Here is a 20396-nt window from a genome sequence, read left to right as displayed (position 1 = left end):
CTGGCCTAGCAGGATCATTGTTTGTCTCCCCTCGGTTCCCCCTCCCTTGCATCGTCGCACCTTGAAACACGTGTATATGCGCGTTATAAATGCCAGATCAGTTAAAGAAGGAACAAGTTACTTTACTCTTCTCCAGCATGGGTCTAGCATGGATTCACAGGCTCATGAATAAAGGCAGCAGTACACGCACAACCACAGGAGGTGGCAAGGCTCAACAGAAGCAATCTCTTAGCTCCTTAAGCAAACAGGTTGCGCAGCAGTGCTTGGCTGACTCTCGACTTATCCCTGGAATACATGTCGACGCAGTAGACCTTCATGAAGGTGTGCGTCAATCTCCACATAGCAGCCCTGCAAATGTCCAGCAGGGGCACACCAGACAAGAACACCTTGGTAGCAGGATTCGCTCTAGTAGAATGGGCTCTCGGACGGTCAGGCAACGGTCGGTTTGCCAACTGTTGACAGTAGGCGATATGGAAGCCCGACAGGGCCTTCCCATGGTTTGCAGGACCAAAGTGCACAAAAAGCAATTTCCGGAAACAGTTTGTGCGGGCCACAAAACTTAAGCACTCTAGCCACATCCAGCGAGTGCAAAGCCCTTTAATCCGGCGACAAAGGCGTCGGAAAAAAATACAGGCAACACCAAGGGCTCGTTGATGTTAAATTCCGACGGAACCTTTGGCATGAAGGAGGGGTGCGTCCGCAGCACCACCCTCGTCTTGTGAAAAGTTAAGGCTGCTTGCATGATGGGGCCTGGATCTCATCCACTCGTTGTGCAGAGGGGATGGCCATGGGAAAAGCTGTATTCCACAACAGAAATTTAAGCAGAGCTGAATGCATAGGCTCAAATGGGGTTCCCACACCGGGGCCGGAGCCTTCACCAGTGGCAGCAGTCCTTTGACAAACTCCTTCACCAAATGGTGCAACCACAAAGACAGTCCTGGAGATCTGGTGTAGTGGAATATAACCGCCAGATGTACCTTAATGGAGGCATGGGCCATTTCCGATTTGGCCAATGACAACAAATATCGAAGTACTTGCAGAGCTGTGACCCGCAAAGGGGTTAATCTTCTGAGACGGGCACCAAATTGCAAAACAATTCCATTTGTGTCCGTAGCATTTCAGAGTAGACTATGCTCTAGCCTTGGTGAGAACTTCCTTGCAGTCCGGCGGGAGATTGTAGCCCCAAATTCTAGTAATGCAGGAGCCATGCCTTCAGGTTGAGACTGGTGAAGAATGGTGCCTCCTTCCCTGGCGAGAAGATCTGCAAACACTGGCAGCTTGGTGGGGACTGACATGCTGAGAAAGTCAGGGTACCAGATCTGCCTTGGCAATGCTGGTGCGACGAGGTTCATCCAGCACCATTCGAAGTAACGGCAACGGAGGGAGCACATACAAAAAGAGGCCTTCCCAAGGGAATGAGAAGGAGTCTCCCATGCTGCCCTGCTGGCAAACCTCTGGCACGTGGTGTTCGTCGCAAACAAGTCGATCTGGGGTTTGCCCCCATTTGACAAAAAGGTTCTCCACAAGGTCCTGCCGAAGTTCTCACTTGTGGCTAGAGCGAAGCTCCCTGCTCAGAGAGTCGGCGACCGTGTTCTTTACCCCTGCCAGAGGAACTGAATGAGGAACATCCCCTGGGCCTCTTTGTAGAGAGCTCGGGATCTGGTGCACCCCCGCGCCACCCAGTTTCCTGATGTAAAACATTGTGGCGGTAGTGTCTGAAGACCCGCACCACACTGCCCGCAGCTCCAGATAATTGATGTGCAATGTATTCTCCTCCGGCAGCCCGTGAAAACTTCGGTGTGGGCTCCCCATCCTTCCAGGGAAGCTTCCATTATGACCGTCTCCTGGTGCGGTGGGGCCTGGAAACCCACTCCTCCGGTCAGATGAGCGTGCACGCCCCACTATAGCTTGACAAAACCACTTGTTGAGCGCGATCCGGTCTTGGAAACTTCGACACTTGGACCCAACGGGTATTGAGGAACTCCTGCAGAGGGTGCATCTGTACCCTGCAGAGTCAGAGGAGGTAAATGCACGACAGGCAGAGCAAAGACTTGATGGCCCTCATTGCGATCTTCAGTGCTAGCAGCCGCTGCACCTTGCCCAGGATGGCTGCTATTTTTTTCCAACGGTGATGCCAGGCATGCCACAGTGTTCAGTCGCAACCCCAGGAACAACGCGTCCTGCGATGGAGTCAAGCAGGACTTTGCATAGTTCAGTGAGAACCCCAGATCCATCAGATGGTGGACGGTCCTCGCTGTGTGGTCGACAGCGATTTTTCTTGATCTGGCCTGGATGAGCCAGTCGTTCAAGTGAGGGCAGACCTGAATCCCTTGTAGTCGTAGATGGGTCGCCACAGGTGCCAGGCACTTGCTGAAGAATCTGGGCGCCGACTTCAGTCCGAAGGGAAGGGCCTTGAACTGGTAGTGGTTGCCTTGAACGACAAAGCGCAGAAACTAAGTGTCCTTTGTGAATGGGGATGTGGAAGTACGCATCATAGATTCAATAGGAAGTCCCTCTTCCAGCTGTCCGAGCAAGTGTTAAAAGTGACCATTCAGATCTTCTGGGACTTTATGCATTTGTTCAGTCTTCGCAGGTTGAGGATGGGCCTCCAGCCCCCAGTCCTTTCGTACGAGGAAGTACCTTGAGTAAACTCCTCCATAAAAATACGCAGTAAAAGCTTGAGAGCTAAACAAGGCCTCCCAACACTTGAACGTGCTGAATAAATCTGAAGATGGCTGCCCGAGGAGGGGCTTAGGTAGAGGCTAGTCATTGGCTGGAGGTTGTATGATCCCGAGCTCAGCGATTGGCTGTTAGAAAGACAGTTCAGAACTGAAACTGATTTTTTGTTTTACCGAGGATTACGAGCCAGACGATGGGGAATATGGCTGAGCATGTGAATCCATGACAGACCCCATGCTGGAGAAGTCACATGATCAGCAGGCAGCTGGAATGGGTGCCTCAGTAATTTACTTGGCTCATTGTTGCCCACAGCAAGCCTCTTTAGTTAGGTTTAGTCTAATAAGTTTGAGATTTAAGTTGTTACACCCTTATCCCCAACTCTAGAATCTTAATAGTATGTCTGATAACTAAGAACCTATTCCTTCAAGAGGGCCTTCAAACGTTTTGCAGTTAGTAGGTATTTAAACTAGCAAGACTTCTCAGGGTAGTGATTCTACAAGTTAGTGTCACTAAGACTGTCCAATAGTTTCGATACCAAGATATGAAGGCAACCCTTGGTTCCTGTACCTGCTCAATATGTAGTTTCATAAGAATGTATATGTATAGACGGAACAGACTGGATTCTGGGGATTAAACTTCTAGGACTGAGCCGGATGTGGCCATAAGGCTGTGACTTGCCATCCCCTCCAACCTAGAAAACCTATGTCAAAGATCTGCCCAAATCTTGCCGGGCAGCAGTAATGCAAGCTTGTTTTGTCCAGACTGTGTGGAACTTACACAGCCAGCAAAGTGCTACCATGGAAGTCCAGGTGTCCAGTTGGGCAGCAAAGCTTACAGTGACCACACCCAGGCAAGCAAAACTACTTAAGAGGCACTGAATAAAGTGCTGCCCTAGATGAGACAATAGACAGTTCATGTTCTTGGACTCTTGGCATTTTTAATAAGTCAGATGCAGTCCATACTAGGGACTAAGCAATGCCCTCCCCCACACTCCTGCGCCTGGTTTCACTTTGTGACAAGCAGCGAAGTTTAGAACCTTGGGATACAGACAAGTGTCCAGAGATTTGCAGAGTCAAACTTCTTAGCAAGCACTTTGTGGTACCCAGATTCTAGGTGCCTAGACTGCATTGCAAAGGGTGCTCTCCAACTTCTGTTACAACTGATAGAAAAGGAAAGCATGCACAGGTTAAATATGTCAATTGGGGGTCCAGTACACACTTTTGAAAGAAGATCACCAGATTAACACTACTAGGCTTTGGCAAAAATGCAAATTCTGCTTAAGTGAGGTACCATTCAGACAGCTGTACAGATCTAGCCATGATCGGCAACCCTTATGAGGTAGTGGCTATGACCAAATACTTTAACATCTGTGCTCCGTTCACGCCCCACCAGACTTGTCGGAATTGACAAATCGTTGCAACCAGCCATTACAACACACATCTAAACATGCAAGATGTCAAAAATGTGTTCTTGGGCACGCAAACACTCAGAAGACAAAGGAAGAGGACGGATGGAGGTACCTAGAAAACCAGGAAAAGTAGACTATTTAGAGGCTGTGAAAAGTGGCTTCTGGGTGGCTATGTTATGGCTTTGCATAGGTTTTTGATAAGTGATTGCTCCTTCGAGGTGACCAACGCACCAAGGTTATGAAGAAAATCAGCATGGTAGGCCAAGCAGCATACAAGTGGGCAGTTGCACATGTTACAACAAACTCACCGTTTTCGCGAGGTGACATGCTCTCTCGGGAGAATTAAGAATTTCATAGTAAAAAACAGAAAAATTTAGAGCCAATCCGAGTCGAATGGGATGAGTTGGCTGCATTTCCTGCTTGCTGATTTCAAATGCTGCCTGATAGGCCTCCTGGGAACTTGCTACAGTTTCTGGGGGGGGGGAAAATAAAAATAGAACAGACGGATCATTAAGTGCACAAAATACACAAAACTGTTATCAGAACAAGCGCATAGAAAACAGTGTGCTAAAAAGAAAATCTGGCGACATAAGATTATCAATTCACCAGAACAAAGATTAGCATCAACAGAGTGCTATAATGAAAAGCAAATTATTTTGATGCTAAAAGGTGAACACGCTATGCTGCTTTGGTAAAACTAGATTCAGATCATTGCATCAACCAATTTGTAGTTCTCAACCCCTTCCCAGCCAAGACTAAGTGGGGCAACTTGTGTATGGGGCAACTTGTGTATTGTGCAACACACCGCCTACAAGGTCAGTCGTGAAGGTTTAGAAGCTTCACAAATTAGCTTCTAAATGGTATTCCTAAACAAGTCTAGCTTGGTGTTCCTAGATAAAAGTATGAAACTGGTTAACACAGGGTGGAGGGGTGATACACTAGACTCGAAATGAAAAAGCTGAACAAAAATGGACACTGAGGATAAACCATACCGTAACATTAACATGTATGAAACCGGTTAACATATCGGGACAAAGAAAATTGTCCTTCTAAAGGTCAAGTCGTCTTAGGGGTTGTGTTCTCACCACCCTAAATTAACATTGCAGCTTTTCTATAAGAGCGCAGAGCAAGCATACCTTGAACTGGAATCCCCTCTAGTTATCCTTCTGTGAATTATGTTACCTTTTACCAAGGCTTCAAAGCAAGCTCTGATTAACACAGCAAATTTAATTACTATTTAGCTTTACACACGTGGTGCTCACCCTATTCTGTAACCCTCCCCCAGCACTTCATATTAGGTGGTGTGATGGAGCCAGAACAAAAAAAAAAATTTCTATTCTTGGGAACAGTAGTCTGCCCAAGAAAATGTATTTAAACATCAGTGGCACTGCACAAAAGGTGCTGCGTCACCATGCATAAGCAGATGCCTAGGGAGTTTACCAGACTACAGCGAGACACAATCCTAGTCAGAAAAACACATGGAGTAGTGGCGGGGAGAAGAAATGAGTCCCACTCAGGAGCAAAAATTCAAAAGCCCAGAGTCCAGCAAAAGAGCTTGGGGTCTCTAATGTTAAAGGGAATCATCCCTAACACTGCAACAGGAAAACCTCCCAAAAGGCAAACAAATATGTATGACAGCAAGGGGTGGTGGGGGGTGCAGCGGAAGTGATTTGGCATGTGGGCAGGCAAGATGCACCTAAATAGTATATCAAATCTGGACCCCCCCCCTACCCGTGCGGGAAATCAGGCACAATGAACTGGGGTCATGTGGACTCCTATCTAAACTAGGGGAATCAGTGCAAGGTGCAAGAAATTCACAAACGTTGGATCGAACAGGTCTGAGGCAAGAAGCCCTCGCTCCGCCCCGTCAGCAACCAAAAAAAATGCAAGTAATGTTTGCAGAAGGCATGCGAAGACAAAATATATATACCCTAAGGTATTGGTCTAAACTCATATATAGTCCTGGTTACCTCGGTGTAAATTACTTAATGAGAGGGCATCTGGTTCCATACCATCTAATTCAGCAATGGGCGAATGCAGTATACATTGATGAAGTGAGACAAACCTATAGCTTTCTCCAGAAGGTGGCAATCTAGTGAAACGTTGCAGCATAATGTGAAAGGACATTTTTAGTTGCATAGCGGGGTTAATGTGTAACTGACAATTCCCAAATTCAAACGCTGAGCTACTCCGAGGGACAATTGGTGACTGCTCAATGAGTTCCCCAGATGTTGCCCCCCTGAACCCCCATCACTGGCACACAAGGTTGCGATTATGTGCTGGTGGCACCAATTACACATTTCACAACTTGAAGGGGTGAAGACTTTGAATCCTGCCATTTGTTAGTCTGCAAGTATTCTCACCAGTTGAGTAAAGCCTTTAGCGATGCTAATCTGCCCCGCAAGGTCCGACACTGCAGAAGATGAGCATTTTGAAAATGTATCCATATACACAATAGTGCTTGCAAGCTGCAGCCCTTAAAGAACGTTGCAGTGCTGAATATTAAAAGAGTGAGGCAGCACTATTTATTAGAACTGCAGGTTGGACTGGGGTGTCAGATTAGACCTCCCTATGGAGGAATCCAGAGCCCATGCCTCAGAAACGGACACCCAACATGATTGGGCAGGTGTGTGGACATCAGAAACAGCTACAGAATAAGCAAAATAATCTAGAGTTGGTAGCAATCAGGCAACAACCAAGGCAAGTTGTCCCCGTACGATCTCAGAGCCAGAAGAGGGACACAGGTGTTCCAAAGGCCAACAGTAGGCAGGTCAGGATAGGGCTCAGATGCAGTAAAGTCAGAGTTCCAGTTATTGGAAAGCGTTCAGGGAATTCGTAGAACACTCCTAGATGCATTCCAGCAAACGAAACACCCACTCACCTACACCGGAGCAATACAAGAATTTAAATACTACCCTCAGCCCGACTACCTCAGCAGTGAAGAGCTTTCAGACAATGCCTTCACGATGGAGCAGCACATGACTCCACTGCACTTCTTGCCGCTTTGGATTTGGCATCCTTTTCAAGGTACCAGATGAAGGCCGGTCAACCAGATTTGCACCAATCCTTCGTCCAGGACTTTGGTGAGGGGACTTAGAGTGGGAATCAATGGAGGACCAGCACAAGTCAAGTTTCAGCAGTATTCGTTCTTGGGAAGACTGTACAGCACTCTGGCTCGAGGTTCCAGGGTATTGGCGGTTTGCAGCACAGCTTGCCGTGGATGGCTCTAACTTCACATCGTCTCAAGAATGAGTGTCTCAACAGTCTCTCGGTCAGAGTATTGGGGGCTCCTCTGTGGCTTCAGAGAAGGGGCCAGCAGCAGTTACACAGCAAGCATCTCTTCAGCAGATGCTCTGTTCCAGTGGTCAACTTGTCTTCACGAGTGAAGCCCGCCTCTGGCTCCAGGGTGTCTGGCGGGGCCAGGAAGCGAAGGAGGTGCTTGAAACGCCCTGTGCTTAGTCTCCTAGCAGACAGAAATGCACTTAGGTGATTGGCCAGCTGGATGTCCGGCAAGGACAGCCACCCTGCTTAGTGACACAGCTAGGCTGGAATGGGAGCAAGCTGCATAAAAGGTGAGGATTTTTGCCTTGGAAGGCAGTGTCGACCACCAGTCGAAGGAATCCGAAGAACTTTGAAGAGGCGCCTGCGGCAACACCTGGAACGTTGGTTCGCCCGGTGAAGCCCTGATGCTGTGCTGAAGCTCCAAATTAGTCTAGACTAAAGAAGCCCACAAGGACTTCTCCCCTTGAGTTGGTGGTACCAATCAACTCCAAAGTAAGCCACCCAGACATCCTCTCGAAGCTGGTTGAATTTCCACTGCAGTCGCTGCTGGAACCGAATAGCCAGGGAGAGGAACAGATCCCGTGTGTTGCTTTTAAGCTGGCCAAGAGTTCCAGGAAGATCCTCCGGACTCCCAGGAAGCAGGACTGACCGAGCAGGAGCCACCTGAGCAGAGTGCTGGACCCCAGATGCAAGGAAAGCCCATCTCGACAGCCAGGAACCGCAGTGTTGCTATTTGCGGTAGACACAGAGCGGAAACACCGAAGTGCCACTTGTTTGAAGATTGCCGGTTGCAGTCAGTGACCGTCGCGTTGCAGTGCGGGAGTCCCCAGAAATCCTCCTTACGACTGAGGTACAGGAACACCAGGATCTGCACAGCTGCACAGTAACAGAAGCCACCTGCTGAACTTTTCTTCAACCTAAATGTACTGTACAGTCTAATAGAACGTACCTTTAGTTGTGTAACTTGTCCTCGTTGGAGACTTGCCTTGGATACTTTAGCTCCTTTACCTCACAAGCCTAATCAGCTTGTGGCCCTACTTTGATTTCTTCTTATTGTACAAAGACTTCTAAACATTGACTGAATTGAATGAAGACACTTACAGATTCTGCGCCCTCCAAATGATGAATGGTTGGTCCAAAATTAAAGAGACTTGAGCTGGTTGAGTAAGAAACAAGTATATTTTTCATTTGGTTCAAAGTAAAAACTGAACAGGATGTTGGTTCACATCAAAATAATGTAAAGACCTTTTGGTTAAAATGCAGACTTGGTCGATTTCACATTAAGGTCACTTCAATTGATCACATTGAAAAAAGGCAAACCCTCGACACGGGTTTCTCCAAATTATTTCATTTCGTTCCGATTTTGGCTTTGGCAAGCAAACAAAGATTGTCTGAGGGTTGCCCAGAGCAATGCCAGAGGTTAAGATTAATTCTGAACCTTCCAGCCATCACCTCTTTTGCTATAGGCACCCATAGTAGGTAGGACAGGTATGCCCAGACAACCCAAGCCTGCTGAGCCTGGAGACAAAAGCTACTCCTCACTGATGAGGCACAACAAGGCTGCAACATGTTGGGGATGCTGGGGGTCTTGTGCAGAAGGGATGTGACCAAGCCGACTGGACCGCCCCTTTTGTGGTGGGACCATGCCCGATTTGTATAGGTCTCCCCTTTTGAAATTGCTTGGCAGACCAAAAACGATGGGCTGGAGGGTTGCCCAGATTAATGCCAGAGGTTAAATTCTAAACCTTCCAGCCATCACCTCATTTTGCTGTAGCCCGCTCCATTCTATACATACACAGCAAACCATTTCTTATGCACCAATAGTCCAATATCACTAGTGTTGAAAGAACAACGTTACACCCGGATGTAACGAGTATTCAGCGAGTGGTTTACTGAGTGAAATTATAATTGGGGGAGGGGACTTAGTTCCAACTGCCTAAACATTGTAAATATGCTTAAGGCCACTATAGGAGACCCAGATTTAATGGGGAAGTTAACAGAAAGGTAAATATGGGGTTCATTTTCAAAGGAATGCAACAAAACACGTGGTGATTAGAGGGGACCTCTCCCATACTCCAATCTGAATCAAATATACATTACAATTTCTCTGATACAATTCTTATTAGCACATCTCTGGAAATATTTGTTTCCAGAGTTAATTGTTGACTAATGCAGACTTTCCTTTTCCTTCAGTGGTATTGAAAACATTCACATCGAGCCCTCCCCTTAAGTAAAACTATTGTTTCTGGCAAAATGGTCCCTGACCTCAAAGGAAATCCAGGCTCAAAAATATATGCATATGTTCTATGGCTCACAAGCATTCACCTAAATGCTTTACGTTACATGTATAGCACAGGACTGATGGTCTGGTAGACAGATGTGTAGTGACAGGGACAACCCTGGAAGCTGTAGCCAAACCAGTTCAAGATAGCAAGGAGAGTGGTCTAGGCCAAGTCTCAAGAGGTGTTGCGCATGAGTACACAACGCAAAGTCAGGGATTACACTTCGACAATTAGTTTTAAAAATACATATTTCTTTATGGCCACAACACTGAGAAAAAAAAAGACCACTAGCATGTAATATCACAACACTAAATAAAAGATATACAATCATTGGAGTTGGGCAATATAGTATGAAGCCGAACCGGTCCACTGAGAGACAGCACTAACTTCAGAAGTCCATCCCTAAGACGCATGGTACCTTGTGCCCAAAAGTTAACCAAGTTCCATACAGTTTTGTGATGCTGGAATAAATGTGTAGGGTCTGAGATCCATCAACAGTTCCAAGTGGTAGAGGATAAGTTGTTCCAACTAACTAAATTGTCCAACTTTTGGCATGTTTGTACAAGCAATATCAAAGCCAAACTATTATAGTTTCTAAAAGTTATTAGAATGTTTAAAGGTAGTTAGGGGCTCAGGTAATTATTACAACTCACCCCCCCCCAATACTCAGATTCTTAGGACTTTGCAGGTCTGCCGAAGAAGGTCCAGTGTCACTTATCAGCTTCAGCCCTTGATGCCCATAGGCTTCAGGGTCAAGCACTTCTCCAATTGGCGACTAATGCTGATGCAAGGTCTCGATGTAGGGCCCCTCAGGCCAGCACTGGAGGTGATGTTAAAGGATATTTATACTGCGCACTATCACCGGAGTGGTCCTCTGGTGGATCTGAAAAGCAAAAGGGCATGGTAAGTTAGTGGGACGGAGCGAAAAAAAAAAGCACAAGACAATGTGCTGTTGGCAGCATCAGTTCGGTCGGTAGTTATCGCGTGCTGTTGTGCGAGGCTATGTGTGTTTTTTTTCTAGTTGAAGTGCATGCAGGAAAGCCGGACAACCACTGAGGCATGGCGATGCAGGTTCCCACAGTCGGACTTTGCCTCCCATCTCAGGCCCCACCTTGAAGCTAGGACCGCAAAATTTAGCAGAGGCGGGTCTCATAGCACAAGCTGGCGATCCCCCAAATTCCAGGCTTCAACTCATAATGGTGATGTCTGCAGCATGGTAGGCCAAATGGAGCTCGTCAGCCACTGGGCGATCGAAGGCTCTTCACAGGACTCTTGAGCGGAAGTCAGCAATGAATGCTCCCTCTATTCCAAGGGTTGCAGCTCCTTCACATGACTGCTGGAGATCTTCAAAAGACAGGTCTTTTCTAGGACAGCTGCAGAAGTTGGTCAGCAGGCCTTATTCCAAAGGGTCCTTGCGGTCCAGATCTCCAGAGTGGGTGAAGGGGTCCTTTCATCAATGCTGAAACTATTAGCCAATTACAGATTTGGTCCACACACCCACAAGCAGTGATCCAATCAGGACCACTGGTGGCACAACTCATGAATACCACAGATACACCGAAACCAGTTTGTGAATTGGGCCCAGACAGTCCCAACCCACTTCCAAGCAGCAAACACCCTTGGCCCTTCAGTAGGCTGCCAAGTCAAGGATTTTCCTGGCTTAAAGGCAAGATGGCCATGGAACAAATGAAAAACATTGTGGCATGGCCATGTTTGGGCAGTAGCCACAGTTAGTATTCCCAACGCATTACGGCTAACGTAAATTACAAATTTGCAAAATTAACTGCAAAAGAACTCGCTTGTTTTATGCATACCTATAGTAACCAAAAATCTGCTGAATGTTAGTTACGGCTAACACAAGTGTTCCCCAATGTACTGCATTTTAAGTGATAACAAGGTAACACAAAGTGGCAAAGTAACAAGACTAAGGGAAACAATGTTTCCCAGTACTGAACTGGAAGGACGTGTTTACCCACGACAAAATGAGCAAAAGCCAGTGTAGTGAAGTTGAAGGCTTCACTGCAAAAAGAGCAGGTTAGATTCAAACATAGAACCTAAATGTTTGTGGGTCCATAGCAATGTAATGAAAGAATGGAAGAGAAATCTTTAACACCCCCTACTGCCATTGGAATGGCCTTGAAGCGCTGTGGGATTTGACGCCCTTTGAAAGACTGTCCTGGCATATACTAGAGGTGCAGGAAGGGATTCTAAAACACGTGTGCCATTATTAGCCTGCACAAGGGTGGGTCTGGATGGCTAGGTCCATGTTGGCTACCCGCAGTTCTCCAGTGAGAGAAAGGGTGCTGTGACAAATTGTCAAGGTGGAGACTTAGTGAGATAGAGTGGGTCAGATTATGTGAACTGTTGGTCTAAATTTTTACATGGTCTCAGTTGTATTCTAGATGGAGGTGTATGTTATGGGTGCATGTCAGAGTAGAGATTGTGAAAGGTAAACAGGTCAGTGTGGATGTTTATTGTTTTGAAGGCGTGCCTACCGTTCCATAGAGAGTGATACCAGTTCATTTTATATCAAACTTGCACATCTTAATAGCTTTGATGAGTCAGAGGCCCCCCTGGATATCCTTCCTTAGGAGGACCACACCAGAGTTTGAAGACCACGACATTAGATCCTCAATTAGGAAATTTGGGGTTGAATGGATGAAGAAAAATTAATTTGGTCCAGCCTTCAAATTGGTAGAGCAGCCCATCCACCAGAGTGGCATGCTTTTCAGTGTTGGGAGGAAAACCAGCTATGAAAAAAGTTTGGATCAGAGCCTCACGTACGATATTCAAGGTGCTGGCAGCGCTCTGAAAACATGCTTGCAGGTGGCTCAAAATCCCATTGTCCTGATTCCATGACCCAGTTAGCCAGGACCGCCATAGCAAAGGTTGTAGCTCCTGCATCCAGCAGGGACATCAGCCTATAGTTAAAGGTTTGCTCCCCATCTCTCCCCACCCATCCCCTTTAAAAATAAGCATTCACAGCTTGGTTCCAGGAGGCAGGAACCCATGTCGAATTCTAGTGCCACAAATATTGGGCCTCTAGCTATGTGGTATACTTATCTATTGGTAATACTGTCAGGGCCTGCTGCCTGACCAGTTTGATTCTGAAAGGCTAGCCTGACTTCACCCACGCCCAGCAACAAAAGCAGGTAATCAACCAGGGTGCCTTCATCACCTCTGGCTTTCTGCACCAGAACCACCAAAATCCCTGGTTTCAGGTTAGATTCGCAAAATACTCTGTCCGTCTGGATTCAGGGCTAGGGCCTGGTATGGAGCTCTGATCCACTGGTCGACCCATCCCATAATTGCCCAACTTTTTTGTAATCCTTGTTATTGATCACCAATAGCAATGAGCCCCAGAGGACCTCCATATAGGTCAGTTTTAGCCGTAATTATCGCACAACAGTTTTTCCTGGCCTCATGCAACACTGCTACAGCCACCAGTATAGCTTATCTGATCAGACTACCTTTAGCATGACGACCATCCCACCCTACCAGTGCAACCTACGTACTCTTGGTTTTAGTGAAAAACCGGGAGTCGGTAGTCCGATCCTCATTGGCAGCTGGCATCTCCATGCCATTCCCTTTATCTATAGAAAAAAACCTCTAAAGTAGCCAAGATGCCAATACATATTGCTGGAAGAATTTTATTTTTGAATTTGTAAAGCACACTACAACACAGGGGCAGCGAGGCACTGTTGCAAGAAAGTCGTCACAGGTAAGAAGGCTTTGGCTCAGGATTGCAGAGAGCGAAAGCCTAACAGAATAAAGTGAGGCAAGTGCTTCGGTGGTTGCGTGGTTACATATATCATACATATACCTTAGCAGACAGGGTTTCAAAGCATGGTTAGAGGTAGCATACAAAACTAGAAGGCACCAAGGGACAATTTATACAAACAGTTCTGATGGCTTTCAGGGAAGACTGTGTGCAATTCAATGCTTCTCAGGTGCAGTGGAATGGCGTTCCAGTGGGTTGCAGAAATGACAGGGAAGCTAGGTCCTCCAGCGCAAGTCCTCAGGGTCTTAGGAATGGTGATTTGGTTTGTGTATCGCTCTTATGGGTCTGTCTGTAGTTCAGAGGTTCATGTTCTCAGCATCTGGAGTGGCCTGTAAGGGATATGGCAGCTGTAGAGCTCTCCAGTGTCTCCTTAACTACTTCCAATAAGGCACTAGCTGCAGTTGCCGTTACTAGCTAGTGGTCACGCAGGTCTGGGTAGCACTACAAAGTAATGCCCATTTCTCCAGATTCACTAGTACATAGTCCATCAGGCTGCTGCGATTGCAAGCATTCAATGTTTTAGTCGCTGTGGAATTGGCCAGAGTCGGCCAGAGGGTGCCCTCAAGCTAGGCGACGTGATCAAGCTCACTACTATGTGCAATTTTATACTTCCTCTTAGGGTGCAGAGCCACCAGATCTCCCAAACCCCAAAATCACATCTTCCTCCACCTGAAAGGATTGAACTGAAGGTTGAAAATCGCCCATTGGTGATCCATCACCCTTAAAGCGTCCATCCTTTCCTGCAAAAGGAAAGTCTGGATTCTCTCTGCATGGCCCAACGGCTGTATAGGTTCATTATTAGCACCTGCTTAATCCACGCACCTCATATGCAATTTCAAGTCCTTGGACCCAGAGTCAAAAACCTTTATGCTGAGAAAATAAATGACGGCACTAAACGGTGGAGTTAGGACAGTTTCTCTTAAGCCCAGTAAAGGGGGATAGCTCAGGGGCAACGTGCTCGCCTTGGAAGCAAGACGACAGAGCAACACACGCTCGAACCCCGGGTCCGGGCTTACAAACCTCTGGGTATTAAGCGCGTTATAAATAACCAATCATATATCATTCAATTGAGGCAGTACAAGACTCCACTCAATATAAGGCTATTACTGAAGTTTAAGGTAGCATAGACAGAGCAGCCAAGCTCATCATAGGAGGGAGAAATGGCTGTAGAATCAAGAAAGTAAAACAAATGGTACAAAGAAACACTATGCAAGTAGACCCAGATAAATCTTGAGTGAAATAAGCACCATCACATTATAAATAAGCACAATTCTAAAAACACAACACTATGCTTTTAAGTACATAGACCAAAGCATACACCTTCTCCAACAATCTTAAGGTAAGTCAGACCTTTGTATACAAGTTCAGTATAGGGCACACCTATTCTTACTTTAAAGTAATACAAGCGTAGTAGACCCCTTCAGTTATACCGTGACACTGATCAAGCAATCACTTAGTAAACTGACTGGCCAATATACCTTTCAGAATAGTGGAACACTTATTCTAGTAAACACCTAGAACTCCGATTCAGGATATTTTAGGGGAGTTGGCCCTTCGGCTGTCATTTTCAATTAGTTGCTTTTCAGTTCCCAGATTAAGGAAAGCATACAAAAGGATAAAGGGTTTACTTTGAGTAAGGTGCTACCATCAACCTAAGTATGACCTAGGCAGACATTCTGGACAGGCCAACAGCAAGTCCAAGGAAGCAAGACCCAATTGGGGACACTCAATCAATTATCCTAACAGGAATAATAAAATGAAAACCAACAGCATTGGGGAACCCAATTCACAGGTAAGTTAACCCTTTACCTACTCTGTTAGAATGACAAAACAGTTTAAGTAAAATAAGGAACAAGTTTGTAACTGTTCTCCAGCATGGGTCTGGCATGGATTCACATGCTCATGAATATTATCAGTCACCAGGCTGAAAATCCTCGTAAAAAGATTTAATTTCTGAACAGTCTTCTAACAACCAATCACTGATCGATGGATCATACTGCCCACAGCCAATGACTGCCCTCTACCGAAGCCCCCCTGGCAGCCATCTTCAGATTTGGTAGCACGTTAAGTGGCAGTAGGACCAAAGGGGGGGGGAGGGGGGGAAATGTAGTCGCAAAAGGGGTAGGCGGGAGGGTTTGCATGTTAATCCATGCCGGAGAAAAGTTACAGGTAGGTAACTTGTTCCTTCTCCAGCATGGGGTCTGGCATGGATTCACATGGCAGTACACACAAGCAACCAAGGGAGGTAGCAAGGCTGAACATTAAGCATCTCAGCATTAAGTATCTCTTACCTCCTCACCAGACTCGCCTTCTATCAAACAGGTTGTGCAGCACTGCCTGGCTGACTCTGGGCTCCTCCCTGGAATCCCTGTCGACGCAGTAGAACTTGTGAAGGTGTGCATCGACCTCCATGTAGCAGCCCTGCAAATGTAAATCAGAGGCATAGACGAACACCATAGTTGCAGCGATTACTCTGGCGAATGGGCTCTCGGAAGGTCAGGCAACAGTCAGTTTGACAACTGGTGACAATGGATGATGCAGCCCGAGAGCCATCTGGAAATGGAAAACTTGGAGAAGGCCTTCCTATGGTTCAAAGGGCCAAAGTAAAAGGTCTAGGATGGGCCTCCATCCGACAGTCTTTGATGAGGAACTAACAAGAGTACACTTCGGAACCCTAGACCCTTGGGACGAGCTCTAGCATGCCCTTTCGTAGCATGGCCCACACCTCCAGCAGCAGCAGAAGGAGGAGGATGATGGGTGGGTGGGATTTTTTTGGTGGGGGGTGAACTGTGGGTGGGCAGGAGGGGGTTGATGGTAGGACGAAGCACCTCACCCAAGGCACAAGCCGTCAGTGTCCGCCTTGATGGCCTGAAGAGACTCATCCACAGTCTTCCCAACAAATTGTCCCTGCCTAAGGGCCTGCCCAACACCCTCGACTAAACATCCTGGCGAACATTAGTGGCCCTCAGCTAGCCCCACTGAAGGCAAACGCAGTTGCCCATTTGGCAGAACCCCATGTCGGCAATGTCTGACCACTGTAATAGCATGGTCCGATGCCACCTTGCCTTCAAAGATTCCGCCCTCTTGTCAGGAAGTCCAGCAGGGAAGCGAACCAGAGCTCCCCGTTGTGCCACAATGGCGAGGGCATTGTGGCCTTGATGGAATTCACTGCTGACTCTTCGCCCAAAGTTATCCAACGTCTTCCGCTCACTGTGCAGTTGGGGCGGGGGGGTTGGGGCGGCCAAAGGAGGATCCCGAAGATTTCTTCTTGGCCGCTGCACCGAGTCCAGACACAGTTGGGAATGCAAGCACTTGGGTGCAGAGTCCAGCACCCTGTATACCATCTCATAACCGTCCCTCTTTGCCGGGGAAGGGTACTTCATGAGGGACAACCCCTCGTCCCAAATGTCATCCCACAACGGAAAAGTGCTGTCTTCCTCTTCGTCTCGCTGGAAACCCTCTTCTCCTCAGGGACAAGCTGGAACAGCTCCGATGCCCTGGAGATCATGGTATGGAATCTCGTCGGGTGTCGAAGATTTGGGAGGGGGGAAGACGGGGGATCTCCCAACCCGCTGTCGCCAGTGCCCGTTATGCCAGGATCCGTAGGGTAAAATCTCCTTGGATGGTGGTTCCCCCGAATCCGTAGGGTAAAATCTCCTTGGATGGTGGTTCCCCCCGATGGTACTGGCGCCATGGGAGGGGCCGCCAGCGAAAAGAGGCATCCTCGCCCGGATCTACGAGCATAGGGTATGCAGAGCAGCAAGAATGTCTGGGATATCCCTGGGTGGTTGCAGAGGCGACAGAGGTAAGGGCATTTGCAGCTTAGGCTGTTCCCAAACCCTCAACGCCCTGCTGCTTCTAGTCGGTCTCGTAGTCGCCCTAGTCCAGATCCTTCCCGTAGGGTCTGCTTGACGGATCGTTCCTCCTGGAAGGTCTGGAGGTTGGTAAGCTCCTCCTCTGGAGGGCTACTGTGCCCCCCCCCCCGATAGGCATCGATGATTTATTTTATTTTTTTGAATAACTGTTGGTTTTGAACAAAATAAACAAGGCACCTCATAATCAATAAGACATTCACAATTGTATATCTGGTGTCTGTTCTTCCCCTTCCTCCCGCCTTTCCCCCCTCCCCCCCTCTCAAGACCACGGGAAAAGCATCAGTGACCTTCATATCAGCTTACGAGCCGGTGCTGTTGCTTCCGTCTGAGGCGCCATCAGGTGTTCTGGGGTGTAGCAGTAGCAACGGTACCGGCAGCGCTACCCAACGCTGTACTTCTTCACTACAGTCAAGTCTTTGTTCTTGTATTGCCGTTCCCCCAAGCTCCAGTCTGAGCTGTTATCCACTTACTAAGATCTCCCCACCTTTTGGGCTTTTCCTATACGTCTTTTCGCTGTGATATATATTAGGTCTTTAAGTCTATTGAGAGGTTTGTTTTTCCTGCTGCGCCTGTTATTGCCCAATATAGAAGCCGCTGGCCTGTGTACTTCCACTTCAATGTCCGCCTCAGCAACTCTTATTCGGGTCCAGAAATCTAATATTACTGGGCAGCCCCAGAACATGCGAGTCATTCCTGCATTGGGCTTGTTGCATTTGGGGCACACTTGGGTTTTTGCGCCCTTGAACTTTGAAGTGGCTTCTGGCGTGAGGTAGGCCCCATTAATAATGTATAATTGGATGAGTTGTAGGTGGGCATTCCTGGAGATGATCTTGTGGTAGTGGGTTATCTCTTCCCATTCCTCATCTCCAAATTGCAGTCCCAATTCTCCTTCCCATTTAACCTTGCATTTGAGCTCATTTCTGGTCGTACTTTGCATCAAGGCCTCGTAGAGGCATGAAGTTTCGTGGCCTCCTTCAGCAGCATTTAGCATAGTTTCGATGGTCTCGTGTTCTATAACGGGGTTAGTGGCTTCAGGTCATCTTCCCTGCATGGCCAGCATTACTGCCCTATGGAGCAAGAACTGTCCTGAAGGTAGCCCTGTGGCCTCACTTTTCAGGCAACGTTAAGATCTCTTGTTCATGAACCAAGTCTCCCAGCGTAGCTACCCCTTGGGTACGAACTTCTATGTGTCCCCATGCTAGTTTTGTCATAATCGCTGCTATGGGAATTTGTGGTGAGTATGGGTCTATTGCTCCGACTGTTTTGCAGGCTCGTTTCCAGAGCCGGATTCCCAGCTTGGCCATGTATGGGCAGTGTCGCGTAGTGCTCTCTTCGGTCCAGAGCAGGTCTCAGTAGCAGGTGAGGCAGGGCGGGTTGGAGGAGAGTCTGCTGTACTCCCGTCGGCCATCCATTGCATCACGTGCCTAAGCTGGCTAGCAAGGTAGTATACCTCAAAGTTGGGGACTTTCATTCCTCCTCTCTCGTAGGGTCTTTAGAGCGTTTCTAACGCTACTTTGTGCCTACCGCTCAGCCATGGGACTCTCCTGCAAAGTTTATTAATGTTTTTGAAGAATGAGGGGACATGTTAAAGGGGACGTTAGTGAAGTAATGTAAGAGGCGGGGGGAGTGCCACCATCTTGAGGAGGCCTGCCCTTCCGGCCACAGAGCGCAAGTCTACTCCAAAACTCCATGGATTTCTCGAGGGAGTCCTTAGCCCTGACCGATAGGCATTGATACTCTTGCCTTTGGGGCTGCGCCCTGTGGATCCGCCAGGGCAGTTTGGCGAGGAAGCCACAATTCTTTCGATGGAAGGTTGGGCCTTCGTCAGATGTACCTGGGCCTGAACGGCCTTGGTTGAGCCCACAGCCTTCACCTTAGAGTGATGTCTGAACCTTGGTCAGCCTTGGCCTTCTCCACAGGGCCTGTATGGGTCTTCTCCAAGAGCTTGCCCGGACAGTCCGACTTCTCTTTGAAGATCCTGAGCGTTGGCTCGTGGTAGAAGCAGTTGGGACTGCTGTACTGATCTGGCCACCAAAGACCCAGTCCCAACAGTGCTGCCGGTGACAGCGGACTTGCAGTGCTTAGCCTTATGCTGGGCCTCCGTGGGAGGAGCGACAAAAAACAATCATCCACATGCTTCAGGTCCAAGTGCTGGGAGTAGAGGCGCAGGGAATGACCGCCCTGCGAAAAGGTGTTTGGCAGGCCACAGCATGGACAAATCTTGAACAGGGGTGCCGAGTCCTCATCCGCCATGCCCACGCGACGTAGGCCTTGAAGAAGCTTCTGGAATCGTCCAGTAGTAAACTTGATGAAATTCGCCCTTGAGGTGCGCTGAAGAATCCGAAAACGGGTCTGTTAATCAGAGGTAGATCGATGGAGCTTGAGGCTCGATTGAGCGAAGAAGAAATGGAGTAAAGCTCTTAGAAAAAGCGTAAAACGCAGTAAAAGCCTGAGAGCTAAGCACGAGGACTTCCGACACTTGCACCGGGTAGTAAAAATCTGACGATGGCTGCCGTAGCGGGCAGTCATTGGATGGGGCAGTATGGCCCAGAGATCAGCTATTGGTTATTAGGAGAAGCATGCAAATCCATGCAAGACCCCATGCTGGCGAATTTAAGAAGGCACACGGCTTAGTAAATCTACGCCAAGTAATAACTTTTACTATACACAGAAGAGTTACCAATCAATTCCTTCACAAGTAAAGATACACCCCTTAAAGTATGCAGCCCTTCCCAATTGTAGTACATGAGTTCTCAGAGGCAGAAGGACCCCAGTTAGGAGCCAGCTGTAGGCAGGGTGAGATAGGGCCCAGTTGCAGGCAAAGTTCAGAGTTCCAAAGAAAGACTCAATCTAAAATAAAGTACTTAGTTTGAACAGAGGGTTCAGGGACTTCAGAGAAGACAACCTAGGATTCCAGCAGTGCGCCTGGGTGTAGACCTCCCAATCACAGAAAACACCAAAACTACACAGGAATCGCAAGAGACTTATGGTAAGAAAATACCCAAGCCAGCACAGTACCTCGGTACAGGAGATTTTGCAGGTAGAGGACTTCAGGATCTGCAGCCAAAAACAGTCGTTGAATTCTTTAA

General features: G+C 47.8%; 1 protein-coding gene across 2 annotated transcripts in view; it reads right to left on the bottom strand.

The window, feature by feature from the left end:
• The window catches only part of YWHAB (tyrosine 3-monooxygenase/tryptophan 5-monooxygenase activation protein beta), a 114355-nt gene that overhangs the window by 44171 nt on the left and 49788 nt on the right, over positions 1-20396 (bottom strand). For both annotated transcript variants that reach the window (XM_069651350.1, XM_069651351.1), the window contains exon 4: positions 4396-4559. In XM_069651350.1, coding sequence (XP_069507451.1) covers positions 4396-4559 — 164 coding nt within the window. The remainder of the gene's footprint in view (positions 1-4395; positions 4560-20396) is intronic.

This window comes from Ambystoma mexicanum, chromosome 3p (assembly GCF_040938575.1).
Source record: "Ambystoma mexicanum isolate Mex_15411 chromosome 3p, UKY_AmexF1_1, whole genome shotgun sequence".
Classification (NCBI taxonomy): Eukaryota; Metazoa; Chordata; class Amphibia; order Caudata; family Ambystomatidae; genus Ambystoma; species Ambystoma mexicanum.
This window is presented reverse-complemented; position numbering and strand designations above follow the sequence as displayed.